The following is a 24,542-nucleotide window of genomic DNA, read 5'->3' as shown; positions in this document are numbered from 1 at the left end:
GAGTTCGTGTCCTTTGTAGGGACATGGATGCAGCTGGAAACCATCATTCTCAGCAAACAACCTCTACATCTTTATCTGCTACTCCCATATATGCATGCTACCACCTAGGAAAATGGAATAACTCTATAAACTCCTTGCATCTCTATGCCTTTCTCTTGCAAGTACATCAGCTTTTTGCCTCTCCCCACCCCGCAGTGCAAAATCTTATCTTTCAGGGTACACCTCAAATATCACCTCTTGGCCAATCAAATGTATTTTCTTTGCCCTACGAATCCCACCGCACTTCATCTGTTCCTCTCTTACGTATCTTTCATCTTGTACTACAGTTATCACTGTATACATCTGTCTTCTACTGCACTGAAAACCACATGATGCCAGGGTACAAGTCTGACTCATCCTCACACGCACGCCTCACTAATGATAGTGCTGACGAGTCAATAATGATAGACAAAGGCACCACCAACCCAGTGTGGGGGCCTCCAAAAGAAATGGATCTCACAGTAAATGAATTGCTAACAAGCGAGGGCAAAGAGGTACTGCAAAACAGATCTTCAAGGATACGTACTAAGGGGTTAGCAATGACCATCTCCAAGAAGTGACAGTGTTGGGGATGGGGGCAAAAACGGAAAATATTGGTGGCAATTAAGAATGATTTTCACTTTTTCTTGGAGAAATAAGAAAATATTTTTTAAAAATTGACATTCTGCCTTATATACTTCTCTGTTGAATTTCTGAAATAAACACATGCTATTTTTATAAATTACTTTTTAAGAAGAGAACTTGGGAGAGACAGTACAATATTTAAGAACTAGTTTAATGATTAATACAACTCTGTAACTATTTATGTTTGGAAAGTGTATTTGGACCAGCTAGAAAATATTAGGATTGTGATTTCTGTTCTTGTGACAAATAGATAAAGCCATGCTATCTCTGGAAGCTAAATTAGAATTTGCAGTTATTCATGGTATATATAACTTTTGTACCGAGTTAAAAAGGTTTAAAATGAATTAAATTTAATTAAAGATTAAAATTAATCTGTATTTTTAGGATCTCACTATATAAAATAAAGAAGACCAGAGTAAAAAAGGAAATCAGTAACTTTTTCCAAATCAAAGGCTAAAGAAAATAAGAATTGATTCAATATGGTTTTAAATCTCTAAGTCTGGTAACTAATTAATCCTTTCTTCTCTACTAAAGACCTGTTATTTTTGTAATTAAGAAATGTAGGCCTATTAAAAAATATGAATTTTCATTGAAACGTGCTATTGCAGCTGGAGGAGTATACAAAGGACTGTTAGCACAACTCTCTTCTTTCTCTATTTCTGTAATGTTTCAATGTTTAAAAAATATTGATTGAAGATACAGAGTATAATCTAAATGGATAAAATGACATTTACAGTACCTCATGGTGAAATTTAAGTTTAAAACGTAATAAGATTTTTCACTGCAAAACTCTTAAAACTTTTTTGTGAGAAAAGACACACAATATTGATATAAGTAGAAAAGTTTTGTGAAAAGATAAAGGTAGACCAGGAAATAAAATACCAAACAACTATGTATTACATGACTATGCATAAGGCATTGTACTTGAGGGGTATGAGTAATTTCAAAATATGGGCCCTGATTATGGTTCAGTTGAGAAGAAGATATAAAAAAAGTTAAATAATAAAAGGAGTCACAACATAACTGTGACAAAATAAAATGCATCTAGCTTCTAATTAAGTATAAAACATGTTAAATTCAGAAAAGAGTGGTATCTCTATGGACTGGGCTGATCTGGGAAAGCTCATTGAATTGTGCAGGCTTCTGAGGGGTTAGTTAGCAGGTTGCAGGCATTGGAGAGGCAAGGGCAACAGTAACAGTAAAGACAAAAATATGAAGGTATAAAACTTAAGACATGCTTGCAAAACAGAAGGCAACTAGTGATGTGATCTGATTAGGCTATAGGGCTTACAGAAGGATGGTCATACACGCTGGTTTGCCTGACATAGTGCTGTTTTCTTGGATTATTAACAAATCTCATCTTAATCTCCCAGAGTGTCCCGCTTTGGACAATAAATTATATGACCACTCTAGGACCACACTACATTATATATATATATCTGAATTTAATGTCAACTAAAATCCTCTGAATCTTTTTCACATGTGCTCTGACAAGGAGGATATGGTAATTGCTCAGAAAAAAGGAAGCATTAAGAGGAAGATGGCTATAGTTTCTATCTACTCACAAAAGGAGGTATTTAAGCCCAAAAAATAGGCTTGGCATATAACAGACAGTAAGTATCTAATGAACAGATGGTTGAATAAATGAATACATCAGGGAATAAATGAATGAGAAAAGGAAACAAAAGTGAAAACAGAAAACAGTGGTTTCAGTTAAGACTTTTGGTAAAACCCAGACTATCTCAGGAGAAAGTGAGGATTTCACCATTTTATACAATTATCTTCTCTAAGTACATTTGGTGGTTTTAGCCTAAGCTATTTTTATTTTATTTGTATTTATTTTTGATATTTGTGTTTATTTCTGAGCTATATATAACCAAAATGAGCTGCCAATGAAGTTAGGAAATAGATCTAGTAACTTTGATTTTGAATATACTGAATTAATCATTCATTTCAATCACCCAAAAATGTTAAGTCCTAGTGTATACCAGGCAATTGGCTAAATGGTGGCAAAGGTGAACCAGACAAAGCTTCCCCAAGTAATCACCAGGAGATACAGGTATGTAAAGAAGATATTATGAAGTACTGTAAAAGAAATTGTATTAGTTGTATGAATATAGTACCATGGTAGCAGAGAGGAATGTATATTTGGGCAGGGTCTTGAAGAAACAGCAAGGGTTTTCAGGGCAGAGAGGGTGGGTGCAGGGAAATGCTGTCAGGCAGAGGAAACAACATGATGTCCAAAGGTAGTGAGAGTCACGAAAGAGCTTACAATGTTCCGAAAATGGGAAGGAGTTTAGTATGGCTAGAATACACAGCATATGACAGGGGGTTGTGAAAGGTTGGGTCCAGATTTTAAAGGGTATGGAGTTAACTTTGTAGGCAACTGGGAGCTATAATTTAAAGCAGAGGTATTCTAAGATCAAACTTATTTTTGTAGGGCAATATCTCTGCTGATACTAGAGGCAGAAGCCAGTCAGCAGCTGTGATGATGGCTGTGGAGAAGGCCTGAAGTAGGTTGAGGCCTGGACATAGAAAAGAAAGGTGAGATTCAAGAGATGCTTCGGAATGGTGATAAAATGCATTCAAGACAGCCCTAGGAACAGTACACACTGTTACTTACCTTCCAGCATTTTAGATTAGTTTGAAGGACTAGAAATTTCTGTTACCAAGTGGATAAACTGTAGGAGAACTTGGCTGCTGGACTCTAAAGGGGACCTGTTTCTGAAATGAAACTCTGGAACTCAAAACATACTTCTAGTCCATATGAAATGTATATAGCCCTAGACATTTTCTAAGACAAAACAGGAAAAGAAGTATAAACAAAAGTCCACAGGTAGCAATAAAAAAGTGATAAAATAAATCCGGAGGGCACTACACTTCTACAGACAAAGGACACCGTCGGCTGAGTGATCAGTGAATGTCTTCACAGGGAGAAACCAAATGATCTTTTGCCAGACAATGACAGCAAAGAATTTAAATGAAAAGTGGCAAAATAATTTACATGAGATGAGAAACCATAAGCTAGTAACAAATGGAAATGTCCCTGAACCACTTTCATTTCAATAACACTGAAGTCTGTAAAAATTGCAGCCAAAGAATTCCTCCTTTTGTGTCTGCATGAGCATATAGAAAAGACAGAGACTGACTCTCCAAGCAAGGGATAATGCCATGTAAATGAACATGTTCTTCTGTGCCTTCCTGTGAACTATCTCTGCTAAAGCGATATTTAAACCTCATCATTTCAGTTATCCAAAATAAGGTTTTAGGATTGCCAGACATTTCCCACTAAGTACAATTCAGTGTGTATTTCTTCATCACCAAGTAAACTTACTGGGCAGTGGGCAGGAAAGGCCTGCTTTTAGAAGAAAGATTACTCTTTCAGAAGAAGGGAAAAAACCAGCTTTAAACTAACATACTTTAGAACCCAAGTCCCATCTCCTATTTGAGAGTATCTATGTGGTAAATGATCTCTGGAAATAAACAAAATGATTTCCATATCCAACCACCAGGGACTGGGTAATAAATAAGAGGATATTCGTAAAATGGATTTAGTCAATGAAAATCATGTTTTCAAAGATCATATAAGTGAGAAAGTATAAAACTACATATCTGGCATAATCATCTTTTGTTTGAAAAGATATGTAGATATATACATAATACACAGAAACATGACCCAAATGAAATATGCCAAATGTTAACAGTTACTATCTTTGGATTGTAGTATTAAGAGGTATTTTAATTTTCTTTATATTTTCTTGTGTATCCCTCAATTTTATGTATTAAGCATGTGCTAATTTTATAATTTAGAAAAGCATTATTTGAAAATAAAGTTTGCTGTCTTAAAGTATCAGCAAAATGGAATTAGATTAAAATTATTCTTAAATAATAAACTTTAGCCTATCTTAATGCCTTTTAGCAACAAACCAATTTACATTTTAAAAGTTTGTTTTGCATACACACTGAGGTATAACAAACAAAAGATGTTCTATACTAATGTATTTTTTACAGATGAGCTTATTTTTAACTCCATGGGGACTTAATAAAATAAATAATGGCTCTGTCCATATCAACCTTTTAGAAGGTGTGAGCATAAGCTAAAATATAAATGAGTTCTGTTATAGAAGAAGCTGTAAGTTTTCATGACTTTGCAGCATCTTAAGGTTTTAAAATAGAATAGCCTGTGAAAAGAGAAGAGAGTTCTAAATGGAAAAATTAGTACTGACCTAGGAAGAGATTCACATGAGAAAGTGAATTCTTGAAGCCTAATTTACAAATGCCTATGGAATCCCATAACACAGCTCATTACACATGGATTTAGATGTAACACAGAGTAGATCTGACAAAGAATCAAAGACTTTTAAGCTGAAAGCTTCTTTATTTTGCAGGAGAGGACATGAACTTTGCAAATGAGGAGCCAGAGAGAACTGACTTGCTCAAGGTCACATGACCTGTAACTCAGGTTTCTTGACTTAGTTCACTAGATCAGGAAAAGCCATTACTCAGCTAAGACATGGTATTGTTTCTGACTTCATTTAACATATGTAATGCAAATCTCTGTATCAATGAATCACCTCGACCAAGTTTCTGTTAATTTCACAAGAGTTCCTGGAAGCAAAGATGTGGTGGCATCAAAAAGAAACTCGTGATAGCCCAAGCACCACAGTTACATCTCATCTAGCCTTGCCTTTTCCTCTTTGGGACACAACCATAACACTGACCTCCCTTTTTTCCTGGGCAGAGGAGAATTAAATAAACCCTGGGACTTCTCACTTGAAACAGAACATCAACACCCATTAAGTGTGTCCACTACACAGTTAACCTATCTTAGAAGAGTTAGTACCTCTTCAGACACTAGCAGAAAACAAAGCTTCCAAATCATTATCAGGATGGGGTAGGATGCTTTTCTTTACTTGTTTAAAAAAAAGAAAAAAATCCATACATGAGAATAAGAATTATGGACACCATGTATGAAATGTGCCCTAACATAAAGTTTTCCTTTCCCCAGGCCCTTCACTGCAAAGACTCTATGTTTAAATGTTTCATTTACTTGCAGCATGCTAATAGCCACTAGATCCCACTTGCTAATTGATAAACAGGTGTCAAGCATAACACTGGATTTAGAAGGTGAGTTTTTAGTACACTTTACCCTATTACTAAGCCCTCAAAACAACACAGGCAATCAATTGTCCTAAAACATAAAGTCTTAAATGAAGTGCTACCATATTAGAGGTTTGGTGTGAATCTTATTACTATGTAATAATTGGTTTTCCTTCTAATGTGTACTATCTTTCAATTATGTCTGTGAAGACCATGAAAAGAATGGAGACAATTTTCTAGAGTTGTCACAAAAACAGTAAAACTGACAAATTTGAACCAAATCTTAAAGAAAAACTGAGAAACAGTATTTCTCCTAAAACATGTCTTGACTACCACTGAATTTAGCAAGTATTTGCTTAGCCCTCCATTTTATTTAAATAATGAAGAAAAAGAACATGCACAAGAGGGCAGTGTTTGGTTTTGCTAGTCTGTGGATTTGTTAGTTTCCTAATGAAAAGACCAAATGTGAGTGATAACTAAGGTCATACCAGTGGAAACCACGGTACCTTGGAGAGTAAACTGCACTTAAACAGTTCCCAAACTCCTAGGGCACAGGTAGTGGTATACTCCTTCCTCCATTTGCTCCACTTTAGCTAGATGCCAGCTGCATCTTGCTCTCTCTGTTTTGTCAGCCTTCACTGGTAGGAAGTAGGTTTACCAAAGAGGTTTGTAAGGTGACCCAGAATTAAGTTTCTCATTCATGGTGTACAAGGTGTCCCAAGGCAAGGAATCTATTCTTTTTTTTTAAAGTGCTGAATTATAAACTGGTCACTTACAAACTTGACACAACTGATCAATAATGATTATAACATGGAGATCAACAGAACAGGATTGATAAGAATCAATCCATTGTTTTTGAACGATTTTTCTTTTTTTTTCTTTTTGAGACGGAGTCTCACTCTGTCGCCCAGGCTGGAGTGCAGTGGCCGGATCTCAGCTCACTGCAAGCTCTGCCTCCCGGGTTCCCGCCATTCTCCTGCCTCAGCCTCCCGAGTAGCTGGGACTACAGGCGCCCGCCACCTCGCCCGGCTAGTTTTTTGTATTTTTTAGTAGAGACGGGGTTTCACCGTGTTAGCCAGAATGGTCTCGATCTCCTGACCTCGTGATCCACCCGTCTCGGCCTCCCAAAGTGCTGGGATTATAGGCTTGAGCCACCGCGCCCGGCCTATTTATTTATTTTTAAAGATGGAGTCTCACTCTATTGCCTAGGCTGGAGTGCAGTGGTGGAATCTCAGCTCACTGCAAACTCCGCCTCCTGGGTTTACGCCATTCTCCTGCCTCAGCCTCCCGAGTAGCTGGGACTACAGGCGCCCGCCACCTCGCCCGGCTAGTTTTTTGCATTTTTTTTAGTACAGACGGCGTTTCACCGTGTTAGCCAGGATGGTCTTGGTCTCCTGACCTCGTGATCCGCCCGTCTCGGCCTCCCAAAGTGCTGGGATTACAGGCTTGAGCCACCGCGCCCGGCCTTGCATGGTTTTTCTTATGATCAATACTATGCTTCTGCAAAATGACTACCTCTTGCTAAAAGGCTATTGTATTGTCTGTATCTAAAATGAGAGCTGGTCCTCCCAGGGATCAATCCAAATTCTTTATCTCAAAAAGCAGCAAACCAAGCATGGAGAACAGCATAGATTCTTTTAAGAATCAGAGGTGCATTGGTCTGGGATTATCCTGATATGTCTCTGAAGGCAGAGGGAGAAACACAATACTTTATATACAGGGGTACTTATTACTTTTTCTTAAACCTAGACTTTTACTTCTTTTTTCATAGGTTTGCTGCTGTTTTAGGTGGGAGTCAATCAAACTACCAGGATATAGATAAATGAGTCCTCAATTGCCTTTGTTTGTTTATTTATTTATTTATTTATTTAGAGACGGAGTCTCACTCTTGCCCAGGCTAGAGTGCAATGGTGCAATCTCAGCTCATTGCAACTTCTGCCTCTCAGGTTCAAGTGATTCTCCTGCCTCAGTCTCCCAAGTAACTGGGATTACAGGTGCGCATCACCATGCCTATTTTTCTGTATTTTTAGTAGAGATGGGTTTCACCATGTTAGCCAGGCTGGTCTCGAACTCCTGACCTCAGGTGATCCAACCGCCTCGGCTTCCCAAAGTGCTGGGATTACAGGCATGAGCCACTGTGCCTGGCCCTCAATTGCCTTTTAAAAAGCCAAATTAATTCTGATAACATCTGACCAAAAAATGTGCTACTTATATTAATACTGACAGAGCTGGAAAGTTATCTTACCAATTGTATACAAGCTAAATAAATTTCTTCACAGTCACACTGCAGAGCAAAAATATTTTGATGACAAGCCTAGTAAGATGATGATAATCACTAATAGTGTCAAGAAGGACAGAAACATAGCTTAATCTGGCATTTTAATTTAATGGATGACATGTCAAAGTAGGAACCAATTAAATAGAATATTTGGATGAGACACTATTATAATCAGGACTCCTAGGTTTTCAAAGTATACTCGTAAGACCACTTTTAGATGGCTCCTACCACTAAACTAGCACAGTCCATTCAGATCCTACCAACTGAGATCTTCAAACACCAAAGACATATACAAGCCTCTGTACATGTTGTGAATGTTTAGTATAACAATAATGATTTCTTAATGCCATTAAGGCCAGAACCACATTTGTCTTGTTAATTACTGTATTCCCCAATATCTATTACAATGATTGGTACAAAGTAGAAGCTCAATACATATTTGCTTGAGTTTTTGAAGGTTCACTAGTTTTCTGTGAAGATTTTCCAATTCATCTATAAGTTGATTTCCCTTGGTATTAATGTTTATAATATGATGCCTAGAATTCTGCTCTGGGATGAATCATATACTTAATTGGTCACTCGTTATATACAATACCAGTATTTACCTAACTGTGCTTAATTTATTTGTAAACTGCGGCCACAGAACATTGTTATGAGGAACATGGGGTCTTTTGCCCTGTTCAATTGGCTTGGGGACTAGAGAAATAAGGGGTATGCCATTTGTACAATATGAAACTGCTGGCAAAGCATCTCTATGAGGATAGGGAAAAATTCTAATCTGCCTCAAAAACATCATGATAATTTCTCTTCTGGCTATTTCTGTTTGACCAAAAAGGAACCAGGAAGTATAATTTGCCAATTTTAAAATGCATTTAAGCACAGTTCATCTTCTTACTGGCTATGAGAAATGGATTGGGATAACTTTACCTGTCAATAAGTGGGAAAGTTTTGTTGTTTTTTCCTCAAATAGTCTAATGGATTGAAATGAGGTCATGTCCAGGCTCCTGCTGTCTCATATAAATGTTAAGAACTGCCTTCTATTTGTAGAGAGATACAGGAGGTGTAGTTCATTATGTTCCACCCGAGTCATTCCATAAGGAGTATAAAAGAGGATAAACTCCTTTTAAAATACAACTTCCAGCATAATTAATTCCAAAATTTATAGTGTATTCTTCCAGCATGTTCTCTTAGAACAGCAATGACATCAGAAGAGAGGGGAAGGAAGACCAGCTTGCCAGGGGTTGCAGTGGTGGCAAAACAACCTAAGGGAGGGCAGAGTGCATGTTTTACATCCTCATTCATTATAGGCCAGGACAAACATCACATTTTAAAGGACTCAACTCTGCTCCCACCAAATGTTTTTTTTAATGGATGAAAATGAAATAATGTTCTAAGGAAAACGACACTGAGGCATTCAAAAGTAATTTTCCTGCTTTTTTGAGTCATTTTGATTGGATCACTTTAAATCTTCTGATTATTATTATTTATCATCAAACTGATTTGAATGACTTAGGATTTTAACAAAATTAGAAAATACTGCACTACCATATCTCCTACGTTGAGTCTAACATGTTCGGTGGGGGAAAAAAGGTGGTAACATTTTCTAATTTTGTTAAAGTTATAGGATCTTCTTAAATATTCGATCAAGTTCAAGTGACACTCTGTAATATCAGACTTCATACATAGCACTATGCCTGCCTATAGACCAGCCGAGTATAACCAAACCCTAGCCCAAAGGAGCATAAAAACTGCACCACTGAAATACCAACTAGACTTTACTCAGCAGATGGTGAAGTAATTCATTCTGGCAAAGATACTGCCCAAATTTTCATCCTAGCAATGCACCTCTATAATAGAAGTCAGTTAAAGAAAAACTGAATTATTTAATTTTTGTTAACAATGTACCTGTGTAACACAAATCAGCAGGAAAAAAAATTGATCAAAAGATTTTTTTTCTTCTTTCTAATTGAAAATGACTAGAATTTCAAGATGTTTCCTTGATCACGTAGAAAGGGGAATCTTACTTAGGCTTCTGTCTTTAAAAAGGAAGGCTAGAAAGATTTTTCAAAACAGTTTCAATTTTTTAAATTTTCAGGATGTTTTATAAATATTAACAGAAAATCCACTCCCCACCCCCAAAATAGTTTGAATCATTGGCATAAAAGAGTTATTACTTCTGTTTTATATCTGGGAGAAAAGTGGCACCAACAATTCCAAAAACTGATTAAGAAAAATGTTTTTTGGTTATTAAAAGAACATACTTCACATAGATACAAATAGGATGCTTTGAGAAAGACAAATGTTGCAAATGTCACAATGTAAGGTCATTCCCAATATGACTAGAACCTACTCACCCAGCCTCATTTCCCACCCAACTGAGCAGACACTCAGCAGCCTCATTTTTCCAGTCTCTGTGCCTTTGCACAGGCTGCTCCCACTACTGGCCATGTCATTCTTCCTCTTCTCATTCCATCGAAACTGTACTGCTCTCCAGGACCCCACTCCACTGTGACCTCAAGGTTTCCTTTCCTTGTACCACTCTCCTGTGTCCTTATTGTACTTGGTACTCATCTCTTGTGTGAGATCTTTAACCTGACTCCTCCAATGGACTGAGCCTGCCAGGGCTAGGAGCTAATCTTTCCATACTCCTCAGCACAGGGTACAGTGTTGAGGAGCAACACTATTAGAAAAAGTATGTTCCTAAAGCCATACCAAAGTACTATTAGATAGGTATGGTAATTAAAATCGTTTATAACAAGCAATTTCCATAAGGACACATAGCTGGTGAGTAAGAGGGTAGGGCCTGGAGCACCAGTTGTTCTAACTCCAAAGTCTGTGTTTTTAACCACTATGTCATCAGAAAAAAAAAAAAAAAAATTAAAAAAAAAGAAAGAAAAAAGTAAAGGGCCGGGCGCGGTGGCTCAAGCCTGTAATCCCAGCACTTTGGGAGGCCAAGATGGGCGGATCACTAGGTCAGGAGATCGAGACCATCCTGGCTAACACGGTGAAACCCCGTCTCTACTAAAAAATACAAAAAACTAGCTGGGCGAGGTGGCGGGTGCCTGTAGTCCCAGCTACACGGGAGGCTGAGGCAGGAGAATGGTGTAAACCTGGGAGGCGGAGCTTGCAGTGAGCTGAGATCCGGCCACTGCACTCCAGCCCGGGCAACAGAGCAAGACTCTGTCTCAAAAAAAAAAAAAAAAAAAAAAAAAAAAGTATAAACTATTCAGTATATAAGGTAAATTATTTATTTATTTCTCCCAATATTTATATTTGGATATTTATGGCTTTTTACATTATTATAATATACTGTTTCTTCTTTTGCTTAACATTATTTCATTTACATTTTTCTTCAAACTTACATAGGCTGTATCTGTCATCTTACGATGATATTCCACTTAATAAATTCAACATCACTGACTTAGCCACTTGCTACAAAGCTATCAGAGGTGAATGTAAAGAAGCTGGAAAAACATTCACTGAATTTCCTATCCAAATATAACCACCATCTTGGTCAGACATATGGGCTCTTTGTTATGACATATGAAGAAGATATCCTCACCTAGTTCGCTCAATTCAGCAGCAACATAATAAAGAAGAAAATGAAATGTAAGTTTTTTTGCAACTGTAAAGCACTGAAACAAGTTTTAGAGATAAACTGAAAAATAAGAGAAGCTGATTTCTTCTAAGCAGTAGGAAGGTGAGTTTTTAGTTCTCTCATTTATAAGGAAGAAGGAAGTAATTCTAACTACCTAGACTGATAAGAAGGTAGGTGAACAATAATTTCTTAGGATTTTCAGATTGCAGCAACCTCAAGATACTTCATTTCTGTAATGCATAACCATAAAAACTGAGGGAACCAGAATCCAAGCCAATTGCTAAACAAACTATTAAGACAGCTCATGAGAATATGCATTAAAACACAGTCCTGAAGAACTGCTCTTCTGCCAGAGCTTAGTTATGGATGTGATTTTGTTTTCTGAAGTTAGTCTGTTTGTGTTGTTATGCTAAGAATCAGTTATTTTCCGAAGATTTAATTCTAGGGTGGGAAATAATTTCTTATCCAAAGCCACAGAATCTCAGAGAAAACAAAGACTCTATACAAAAACAGGAAATTTAGAATCATAGCATAGAGTGATATAATAATTTTAATAACTTGAAGGACCTTTTAAGAAATTACATAACATTTACTAATTGATTTTAAAAATAGGTATTGATCGGTCGGGCATGGTGGCTCACACCTGTAATCCCAGCAGTTTGGGAGGCCAAGGCAGGCAGATCACTTGAGGTTGGGAGTTCGAAACCAGCCTGACCAACATAGAGAAACCCCATGTCTAATAAAAATACAAAATTAGCTGGGCCTGGGGTGACACATGCCTGTAATCCCAGCTACTTGGGAGGCTGAGGCAGGAGAATCACTTGAACCTGGGAGGCAGAAGTTGCGGTGAGCCGAGATCATGCCATTGCATTCTAGCCTGGGCAGCAAGAGCAAAACTCTGTCTCAAAAAAAAAAAAAAAAAAAAAAAAATTGCTTTTTACATGAAAAGAATTTTGTTTTTTACATGAAAGAAAAAAAACCTGGAACCTAATACTTTATTCAGAAAGTATAAGATACACTAAAGCATATACTTCAGTTTTACATTATAATCAACAAAAGTAAGAACAGAGTTGGAGGGTAGAGGGTGTGCTTAAAAGAAAAAAGAAATGGACAGAAGTCTTTTTGGCAAACTAAAGTACCAGAAGGTGAGGAAGAGAAAGATACAGAAAGGAGTTTAGGAACGAAAATTAAAAATAATAATAATAATAAGGGGGCCTAAGAGAAACAAGAATAAAGAAACAAAGAGAAGAAATTTGGGTTAAATGAAATAAGGACTTTTGTCTTCCTCATCTCTGTGTCCCAATTCTTAGCCTAAACCTTAGCAACAGTCAATAAATGTTTACCACATAAAAGTTAAGGAAGATAAAGGGCTAAGAAGTTCAACAAGTAGAATTATTTTTCAAATCATATTTTACGGTTCCCATAACTGTAAGGTCTCAAAATAAGCAACTTAATCTTATTTCTTGTGTGAATGTAACCAAGTTAATTAGTCTCTTTGAATTACAGGTTCTTGATCTAAACAACAAACTGAACTAGATGATCTTTAGGGTCACTTCCTTATTCTTTGCAGTAATGGTGACCAAATATAGGTAAATGAAATCAAAGGAAGGCTCTCAACTTACACCTGGATTGCTTACATGGAATCAGTGGTCAGTAGATGCAATTTATATTTTTTTGTACAACAAGAGCAAAAGTCACTTACTGTTCACATGACACAAGGTGCTGTCCAAAGAAACATCCAGATAGGTTTTAATTTCTCAGAAGAGCAATATTAGAAAGGATTTATAAGTATTTCTGCTCTAATTATTTTTCTGGCTAGGAGTAATCTTACTGACATTAGAAGGGTCTCTAACTCCATAGATTTCTGCATAAGTGACATACATATTGGTACATTATACAGAATAATGAAAGATATAAACCAAATAGCATCACTATCACAATGCCATAACAAAGTGAGGATACTGCTAAGGAAGAAAAACATGATTATTTTTGCATTTTGCAAAGTAACAGGATTCTCTTCAAGAGGTAGAGTGTTTTTTTAAGATGGGGAAAATCCTACTAGAAGTTATTTCTTCATTTTTAAATGACAATTAAGAAAGCCTCAAATTATATAAAGCAAACAAGAAGAAAAAATACATTAAATGAAAGCAAGCATAGCTTCATGAAACAAGAGAAGAAGTGGAGAGAGCTTCCTGGGTAAATATTTTTAAAATCTCACAGTGGTTAATTAAGGTAATAAAAGAATAACAGGAAGTGACACTAGGAAAACAGGGCAGGTTAATATTATTCAGAGATTGCTATAAAAGAACACAGAAGAAACTGATCTTCCACAGTCACTTAAGTTTGAACCTATGAGTCTCTTTTGTCTTTACACATACGAAAGTATTACTACAGATCATCATATCATCGCTCAGCATAGTTCAGAGTCAGAAGACTAGGAAAAGAAATGTTCTTTGCAGGTCAGGGTTTTGATGATTTGCAAAACACTAGGCAAGTTGCACTGCAGTTGTCTGAACCAACCACACCCAGTCTGCAGTTAAATATAGAATTTAGTTTCTGGAACTGTTAGTCTTAACCTTCACTGAAAAAATTAAAAGTAAAAAGGAGAAAGGAAAGAGACTGAAACCAAAGTCTATGTACTAATAAACTGTCCTGGGAAGATTTCCAAAATGCAGTAAAGACCAAGAAAATTACATTACAGAAACCTCAAGCAATGTTCTAGAAATCGTTTCACAAGCTGATTTGTCTCTTCCATGCTGGTTCTCCCAGGATATAAAGCATCCTTGAATAAAATCCCCTTGGTTACTAGATGCATGTCTCTAATTCAGATTATATACATGTCAGGTTAACAGCAGTGACACCAAATTTAAAACTATGATATAATTTTGATTCGTTATAGTATTGTGGTTGTGATGCTATTTTTGTTCATGAAGACACTTTTATTGTAAGACCTGATTTTTAGATGCTTAAATTTGGGGGAAAGAGATACTCTCAAGCTAAAATTTTTAATGCTGATTCCTTGCCCAGGAGAATATTTTGGATTAATTTTTTAAAGTTGTTTTGGAGACTGACAGAGGTTAAAACAACAAAAACAAAATATTTTCCGTATAATTTCAGAGGGTTCTAGGTTTTACTAATGATTTTGTTTCATGTTGCTCACTGAAGATGAACATGAACAGAATTTAATAACAAAAAACATATTAAATATACTTATCCATACGAAAAACAAAACATGCAATAGTTTTCATTACAAACAGGTATTCATTTGCCTTCATTAGCATTTAATTTGCATGTTCCTGGATACACCCAAATACAGGGTCATCATTTAGCCACTCTGATTAAAAATGATAGCAATAAGTAACCTTTCCACACAAATTTGGCCCCAAAGCTGGTACTATTAACCATTGTATTCTATTGCTTCTATCTATCACTGCTAGGTATTCTCACATTTATGCCTGCATCCAGTCAAAGCTTTTTTCCAAGTTGTTGCTTCTCTTTCCTTCTTGCTTAGTTGGGTTGAAAAACCTGTAAGGAGATTTGGAGGCTTATTTTACCTTCCTCCCTTGTGACCAGAATAGGTGCTATAGCCAGGTCTTACTCTTTTGTGTACCAGTCACATATGCTAATGCTCTAGAGACACACCTGTTTCCAAAGATAAAGGAATATCTAGCCCAAATTGCTGAAAGATTAGTAAGGAAAGAGTACATTAGAAGTCACTCTCCTGGGCCATGAAGCCTCCAAAACTACTTCTGACATAAACCTTCTCTTCAGCTCTACTCCTTTCATTCACTCTTCTCACCCTTAAATGTATCTATTCTTTCTATCCCTAGCACTTTGCCTCACAGCCCTGAAGTACTTCATTGAACGAACGAACAAATGGGAGAGTTAGGTTTGTAGAATCATGTTTGAGCATGTGGAATCACATTATCTGCACATGCAGATATTCCAGACATTCACTATAGATGACTTTTTTCCCCTTCAGAATATGTGAACTACTTAAGGTAAGCCTAGGTTACTGCTAACACATAGCAAATGCTTTATTTAAAAAATGAATAAATATTAGTCAATTATATATTTTATCCATTAAAATCTAGTCAGGTCCTCTTTTTAAAAACAAAATCCTTTTTAATTATAAATATTTTAAACCCACACAAATATAATAAACCCACAATCCCCTACATACCAGCTTCAACAATTAGCAACCATTTTGCCATTCTTGTTTCATCTTTTCCCTGTTATAATCCCCATATGCTCTTAAACAAATGGAAGGTTGCAACATATACTAATCTAGGGACATCAGACTTTAGAGTTAATAAAGCCCAAGTCCACGAATTAAAAACAATCAGTATATACCCAAATTAAAATAACATTCTTCTTAGTTAATAAGAAGAACTCAAATCTATGAATAGCACTGGTTAAAGATCTACATGTGGCCGGGCGCGATGGCTCAAACCTGTAATCCCAGCACTTTGGGAGGCCGAGACGGGCGGATCATGAGGTCAGGAGATCGAGACCATCCTGGCTAACACGGTGAAACCCCGTCTCTACTAAAAAATACAAAAAACTAGCCCGGCGAGGTGGCGGGCGCCTGTAGTCCCAGCTACTCGGGAGGCTGAGGCAGAAGAATGGTGTAAACCCGGGAGAATGGTGTAAACCCGGGAGGCGGAGCTTGCAGTGAGCTGAGATCCGGCCACTGCACTCCAGCCCGGGCGACAGAGTGAGACTCTGTCTCCAAAAAAAAAAAGAAATCTACATGTGACTGGGACACTTGTTAGCTTTGTGGTCCTAAGAAGTTAGTTATTCAACTTCTTTGAGCCTTGACTGCCTCATTAGAAAAAGGAAAAACCAGGACTGCAGTGAGGATTAAATACGGAGGGTAAGTATATGTGAAGCTTCTAATAGTAAGTATATGTGAAGCTTCTAATAGTGCACTGAATAAATGCTTTTTTTAAAAACAAGCAGCTTGATATAATTCATATACCAAAAACTTCACTTATTTAGGGCATACAATAGTTTTGAGCATATTCATAAAGTTGTACAAGCACCTCCACAACTGATTTTAGAAATCTTCATCACCCCCAAAAGAAACACACACCCCTTAGCCATCACATACCCCTCCCAACACCTCTATCCTCCCCTAGCCCTAGGTAACCCACTTATCTACTTTTTGTCTCTATAGGTTTGCCTATTCCAGATACTTCATATAAAGGGAATCATAGAATACTGTCCTTTGTGACAATAAATGTTTCTGGAATTAAATATTTTAAAAGTCAAATATGTGGAAAACACCATGGAATGAGGTCAGAGAAGGAGAAAACGCACATATATATGAATGATGCACCAAGACACATAGTAGGAAATATACATATCATTGAAGTGCTCTGGGTATGTTAAGAGTCAGGAAAACTATGTGTGTGTGTATGTACATGGTAGCAAGTAGGTAGTTTGTGGACAGCCTCCTCTGATTGCTTTATTTTCTTCATTTCCTTTCATGATAAGCAAGGTCATCATGAGAGAATGAGGAGGGGGAGTTTGCAGAGAGAGAAGAAAGTGTGAAATAATCTTATAGGAGAGTGGGAAAAAATAAACCAGAAAGGTATAATATTAATTCTGCTTGGCAGAATTAAAGACCCACTTGAGGTTCATGGTCATGTTTTTAAAATGAGATCAGTCAGTAGGGTTTTAAGTTTTTCTCCAGCCACATTTCGCTGCAAAAATGCACGAACTGTATAAGTGGATATATTTAACCAGAGTTTATTCACACTCATGGCTTTAACTGTACCTAATATATTGATGACTCCCAAATCTCCATTTCTAGTGCCACTGAACTCTCCTAACACAGAAATCTTGAGGTGACTTCACAGTTAAAGCATTAAATTAGAAGACGCTTAGATGGAAAAAGAACAGTGGTCTAACAATGGTTATGAGAAAGGCATTCTACTGTGTGATTTACACATATTATCTCAAATAATTCTCATAACTCTTCTCATAATAACCATCTCCACTTTACAGAAAGCTGAAATTCCGACAGATTAACAAAAAGTGAAGCTGTGACTAATTCCTAAGTCTGTGTGGCTCTGAAGTCTATCTTTTTACTTCATCATGATATTTAACTCTTCATAAATGTGGCAACTGGGGCCCAGAGATGCTGAATGATTTGCCCAAAGTGAAAGCATTTTTTTTTTTTTTTTTTTTTTTTTTGACATGGAGTCTCGCTCTGTCGCCCAGGCTGGAGTGCAGCGGCTCAAACTGGGCTCACTGCAAGCTCCGCCTCCTGGGTTCACGTCATTCTCCTGCCTCAGCCTCCAGAGTAGCTGGGACTACAGGTGCCCATCACCACGCCTGGTTAATTTTTTTTTATTTTTTAGTAGAGACGGGGTTTCACCGCGTTAGCCAGGATGGTCTCGATCTCCTGACCTCATGATCCGCCCGCCTCAGCCCCTCAAAGTGCTGGGATTACAGGAGTGAGCCACTGCACCTGGTCAGTGAAAGCATTTTCTAATAGCACGTACTGTCTCCCAGATGCTCTCTAATCACTATGCTAAACTCTTAAATACTTCCTGCTTTGTCATTCAAAAGTGTGTAACTAGGTTAGACTGTTTTTCTTTCTTTTTTTTTCTGACATCTATCACTTTTCATCCATTTTCTATCCTTTTGCTTATACAATATAGCTTAGGCCCTCAGCAGTCATGCATAGGTTACTCTAATAGCTTTGTAAGCTGGCCTCCCTCTATCCCTCCTCTAATCCAGTGTTCTCCAAACTTTTTGGCACCAGGGGCCAGTTTCATGGAAGACAGTTTTTCCACAGATGGGGTGGGGAATAGGAAGGGTGGTTTAGGGATGAAAATGAATAGAGTTCGAGCTCCTGTGAGAATCTAATGCCACTGCTGATCTCACAGCAGGTGGAGCTCAGGCAGTAATGCTTGCTCTGCTGCCACTTGCCTCCTGCTGTGTGGAGGTCCACAGCCCAGGGGGTTAGGGACCCCTGCTCTAATCCATTTGCATATGAGTTAGTCACTTCTTTTCGCTGAGGCTCTTATATATAAACTGCAAATAAAATACCTACAGTACAGAATTCTGAAACTTAAATAAAAATAATTTCATATAATTATCAATAAGATCAGTAACTGTATAGTAATTAAATTCCTATTCAAATGTAACTATCACTGCCTTAAGATTTACGAAGGGAGATACTATAACTTAAATATATATTACATTTATTTCTCCAATTATACACATGTAGTATACATACTTGATTGATTTCTTGTCCATTATCCATACTCCCACCACTATTATCTAATAGACCAATCTAATCAGATATATCTCCTACATAAGGCCCGAATGCCAACGCTTATGGTATAATTAAACACGGTGCTTGTTTGATTATAGAATGCACAATATAACCAAGTTCTGAATAATCAAAGTAAGAATGCTCCTAACATTATAATGCCTTTTCTCTAACTCGTGAATTCCTATCCCTCATCTGAATGCAGCCAAAATGCTACCACTTCGGTGTAGTTTCCCTCTTTTCTCTACATGCTCCTTTTGTCATACAGCATTCACTTCTCAGTTCCATAATTACTTACATGTTAGCTCCCTCCCTGCTGCCACACATTTGTGAGGGAGTACATTTCAGGGTAACCAAAGAGTTGATGAGGGAAAGTTCTTTACAGAAGAATTCCAGCTGATTAATGTACAAGAAATAAATTTCAATACAACAATTTTGTGACTCCTTATGGAAAAAATGACTAGGAAGCAATCGTCAATAGATAACAAAACAGTGATTCTCAGTCCTGCCTACACTTCAGAATCTCTTGGGAACTTTTCAAAATATACCTCTGCCTAGGCTTTACACCCAGAAATTGAGATTCAGTCCGTCAGGGGTGAAGCCCCCTGATAGTTTTAAAAGCTCCTCAGGTGATCCTAATATGCATCCAGATTTAAGAATCAATGCTCTAAAACTATTAGGTAGATGGTTAATAGGGGAATTTCTAATAAGTGAATCAAGAAGGTAACACTGAATTCACTGATCAATCTTATGGTTACTAAAATTGGGGCTGTAGTGGTGGGTCATGCCTATGATCCCAGCACTGTAGGAGGCCGAGGTGGGTGGATCTCTTGAGCCCAGGAGTTCAAGACCAGCCTGGGCAACATGGCAAAACCCTGTCTCTACAAAAACATAAAAATCAGCCAGGCATGGTGGTGCGTGCCTGTAGTCCCAGCTACTCAGGAGGCTGAGGTGGGAGAAAGATTTGAGCCCAGGAGGTTGATGCTGCAGTGAGCCATGATCATGCCACTGAACTCCAGCCTGGGCAACAGAGCAAGATTCTGTCTCAAAAAGGGAAGGGGGCTAATAAACATGTTCTAAAATTGACTGAGGTTATGGTTGCATAATTCTGTGAATATACTAAAAAGCATTAAATTGTACACTTTAAATAGATGAATTGTATCTCATTAAGGCTGTTTTTTTTTAATCAAGATAAATTTCTATCTGTATGCAAACATACACACAGAAGACTACAGTGTTTTATTTAAATCTTTTGATTTTATATTTCTCGTCTCTTTTGCACTGACAATCTTGGTTCCTAATAACTTTAATATGACTATTTGTTTTATCTGTACCTACATCTATATCTATACCTATCTAGCTATATAAATAAAAATAGTATCTAAATAGCAGTATCTATGACACCAAATTTAGTAGAAACAGTGTAAGATTTTTTGGTGTTTCTTTTTCTTAAGCTGTTTCCCACTTGGGAAATATAGTGAAATTACTGTGTTATAAACACATTTTGAGAATTCTTGGGTGTTTAAGTCACTATTTTGATACACAGGTTTCATTTTAGTTATTTGTTAAAGATCACCCTTTTCCCCCCATTTTTTCCCTGATTTTAAATTTTGTTTTATAATTGTGTAATTTAGTTACAGGTCAAAACAAAGTATTTTCCGAGAAATCTAGCTTCTACCCCTCCCTCTTCCAAGTTGTTTCTCTTTTATTGATAACCATTTATTTTATGGTTTATTCCTCCACTTTAAAATAAGTTATAAGCAAATACATAAATGATAGCTTTGCATTATATACAGTTGATTCTGCCTTGTTTTTAACTTAATGTTATATCCTGGAGATCACTGTATACAGAGTTTTTTGTTCTTTATCTGCATAGTACTCCATTACATGGGCTTCAACATCCAATATATGGATGTGCTATGATTTACTAACCTAGTCACTACAAATAGACATTTAGGTCATCTTCTGTATTTTGAAATTAGTAAAAACAGTGCTGTTATCTTTTCATATTTTTTGCCAGTATATCTTTAAGATTCTTCTTTTTTTTTTTTTTTGCTTGAGATAGGGTCTTTCTCTGTTACCCAGACTGGAGTGCAGTGGTGTGATCACAGCTCACTGCAGCCTCAAACTCCTGGGCTCAAGCAATCCTCCTGCCTCAGCCTCCCAAATGGCTGGGACTACAGGCATGCCCCACCACACTTTTTTGTATTTTTTGTAGAGATGGGGTCTCACTATGTTGCCTAGGCTGGTCTCAAACTCCTGGCCTCAAGTGGTTCTTCCACCTCAGCCTTCCCAAAGGTTTGGGATTTACAGGTGTGACCCACTTGGCCCTAGGATAATTTTCTAGAAGTAGGAAGGCCAAGTCAAAGGGTAAACTCATAGGTAATTTTCCTTGATATTGCCGAATTCCCTTCCATTAAGTTGTTTCATTTTGCATTTCTACAAGTAATGTATGAGAGTGTCTGTTTCTCTACAGCCCAATCAATAGAAAATGTTGCCAAACTTTTGGATTTTTGTCAATGTGATAAGAATAGTATCTCAATGTAGTTTTAATTTGAATTTCTCTTACTATCAATTAGATTGAGCATATTTTCATATGTTCAAGGACCATTTGCATTTTTTTCTCCTATCTTTAGCCCAATAAAGATAGAGTTGTTGGTCTTTTCTCTTTTAAGAGCTCTTTATTAGGGATAATAAAAGTTGCAATTTTTTTCCCCAATTTGTCTTTTACTTTGCTCAGCATTTTCTCCCTCCAAAGTTTTTCTTTTAATTTATGTAATCATATTTATCAATCTTTTTCTTTATTGTTTTTAGATTTTGAGTCACAGTTAGAAAATATTTTTCCCATTTCCAGGATATGAAGGGACCACTCATGTTTTCTTCTATTATTTATATGGATTCATGTTTTCTTCTATTATTTATATGGATTCACTTCTTTGACTCATTTGAAATTCATCTTGATGTATGAACAATGGAATAATTTTTTCCTTTTTTAAAATTTCATTTTAATTTTTGAGATAGGATCTTACTGTGTCACCCAGGTTGGGGTACATGGTGCAATCATAGCTCACTGTAACCTCAAACTCCTGGGCCCAAGCAGTCCTCTCACATCAGCCTCCTGAGTAGCTAGGAATGTGGGTGTATGCCACCACGCTCAGATATTCTTTGAATTTTTTGTAGAGATGGGGTTTTGCTATGTTGCCCAGGCTAGTCTCGAACTCCTGGCCTCAACTGATCCTTCCACCTTGGCCTCCCAAAGCTGAAATTATAGGTGTGAACCACCATGTCTAGCCTTACTTTTATCTTATACTAACATCTGAGTAAGGCTTTCTTTGCTGGTTTTACAGTCTATGCATATGTATTTATTTGCCCATTCAGTCAAGAAAAAATTTTATGTGTCATACTAAGGGTAGGAATTTTGCATTTCATTTTGGAAAACAAAAAGTTACATTTTTACAGAACAAAAATCATACTGTGACCTTCTGTACTATTAAGTATTTTGAAAGGCTTTCTGCACTTTTGCAACTATTGGCATAAACTGCATCCTCTTTCTAGTTGTACCAGGTAACATAAAATTAAGCCAAAGATAACCAACTCCTGGATTAGATAAAGCCATTTGTTAATTAAAATTAATGTTAAAAAGCATAAATTAAGACTAAATAGGAGTCATAGAACAGGGTAAATGCTCAGTATCTTTTTAATTAAAATTCAGTGTGATTCTGTGTCTAATTCTTGTTGCCTAGGAAAAATAAGAATCCCTAAGTCTCTGAGGTTCAACTCTGAAAGTACATTAGGAATATCACCTATTGATATTAATGTCATCAATTTTTTACTTAATTCTTTCTCATGCTGACATTTTGTGATAAATATATACTGGTATTTTCATGAAAAAAACTAACTGGCTAAGTCACTAGCACAATTAGAACTTAGCACCAGGTAGAAACTAATACCTAAAGGAAAATGTACAATATTGAAAATAATTTAGGTTAGACATTATTTTAATTCTCATCTGCTGTGTGCCAAGTTCTAAAGAAATTTTCAAAAAGAATAAAAATTCCTAGATGAGAAAAATAGAGCAGATTGTAAATGTCAGGTCTCCAGGACAATAATGTCTCATTCTTTCACTTTAATGACTCAAGAATATAAGGATTCATTATTCAATAAATGGCTTCTGCTCTTATCTATAATAAAGAAAGCGAGGAAAGGAATAGATGACAACATCAATGGATAACCTATAATCTCATTTTGGATACTGGATCTCACCTTCACCTTAAGCAAATCTATTAATTTCAACCATATCACGTGAACAAAAACATCTGAATTTCGGCATTTTAAATCTCCCTCTCTTTCAGGTAGTGAAGTTCATGAGCTGGGAAATAATCAGAAAGTAGCAGGATGAGAGATAGCAAAAGTCTTAGATGACATATTGTCTATCAAAAAACTTCATTTTAGACATGAAGTTACAGCTGAGAATTTGTGACCTAAACAAAGTTAGTTGGGTGTAGGTCTTCCGACTCTGAGTCCAGTGCTCTGTCCAATATACCAATTCTACTAGTCAGGTCAGATAAGAAAAATGTACAGCTCGAACATTATTACCTAACTGCATATAAACAAAATTCCACTGAAAAAAAATTCTGTAAACATCACTTACAAGTAGATGACTAAAAAGATAATTCTACTATAGGATCTATGCTAAGTATGCCAAACATTTCAGAATCATAATTAATTTATACCATTTCAGATGGGAAAATTGAAGCTATGGTCAAATTTAGGTTAAAAAAAAATCACTGAGTACCTACTATGGATCAGGTACTGTAGAATGAGAGGATAAATTACTAAAACAAAGTCAAAAATAAGTATTTTTAACCTTTGGGACACAGCTTATTTAGACCATACTCCTTATTAAAGAAAGTTAAATCTCAGTAGTCTTCTATACAATTATTCAATATTTTTGATGAAAAGAAGACTTCAAAGAGTTTTTCCAAAATATAATACAAAGATGTGAATTCAAAAAATATTGATTCCAACATTTCTTAAATTACTGGCGACACTATTATAAGTAAAATAAATTGACAGATGCTAACTCCAGCTTTATGAATTCTCAATGCTAAGATCACCTTATTTCAATAATACAGCATTTATAATATTCTAAAGCACTTTTAGAGATAGAACCAAGATACCCAATTACTTGTTTGAAATGAAAACTGTCCCAATCTATCCAGAGTTGATGTCTTCCCTAAGTTTGGGAGATTTCTCATAGAAAAAGGAGACACATACCTTTCCATAACAGCCAGGCACTCCTTTCTCCAGGTAAATCGACTCCCTCGTCGTAGTCGGAAAGTACCAGATGTGGCAGAGACTGGGGGAGGCGTTTGTCTCCATTCAGGGTCCTCTAGTGGAATGGGGGCTGGTCTCATACTTAGTGTAGCGCCTGAAATAAGTAAGACAGTTTTAGCAAATATCTTGCAGTTAATTTAAACCAATATGACATCTACCTCCTATGGGACTAGGGAAGTATGGTCTTTGGCTTAGTGACAACTTAATCAATGTATCTCTCTCTGAAAAATTTCTTTTGAAATTCCTGCTTGATAGTTATATTCTTTTTGAACAATATA

General features: G+C 36.6%; 1 protein-coding gene across 19 annotated transcripts in view; it reads right to left on the bottom strand.

The window, feature by feature from the left end:
- The window catches only part of HMBOX1 (homeobox containing 1), a 180,637-nt gene that overhangs the window by 24,613 nt on the left and 131,482 nt on the right, over positions 1-24,542 (bottom strand). For all 19 annotated transcript variants that reach the window (XM_023216828.2, XM_023216832.1, XM_023216823.1 and 16 more), the window contains exon 6: positions 24,205-24,358. In XM_023216828.2, the coding sequence (XP_023072596.1) occupies positions 24,205-24,358 (154 nt within the window). The remainder of the gene's footprint in view (positions 1-24,204; positions 24,359-24,542) is intronic.

The sequence above is a fragment of the Piliocolobus tephrosceles genome, chromosome 7, assembly GCF_002776525.5.
Source record: "Piliocolobus tephrosceles isolate RC106 chromosome 7, ASM277652v3, whole genome shotgun sequence".
NCBI lineage: Eukaryota > Metazoa > Chordata > Mammalia > Primates > Cercopithecidae > Piliocolobus > Piliocolobus tephrosceles.
Note: the sequence above shows the minus strand (reverse complement) of the source record. Positions and strands in the feature narration are given on the sequence as shown.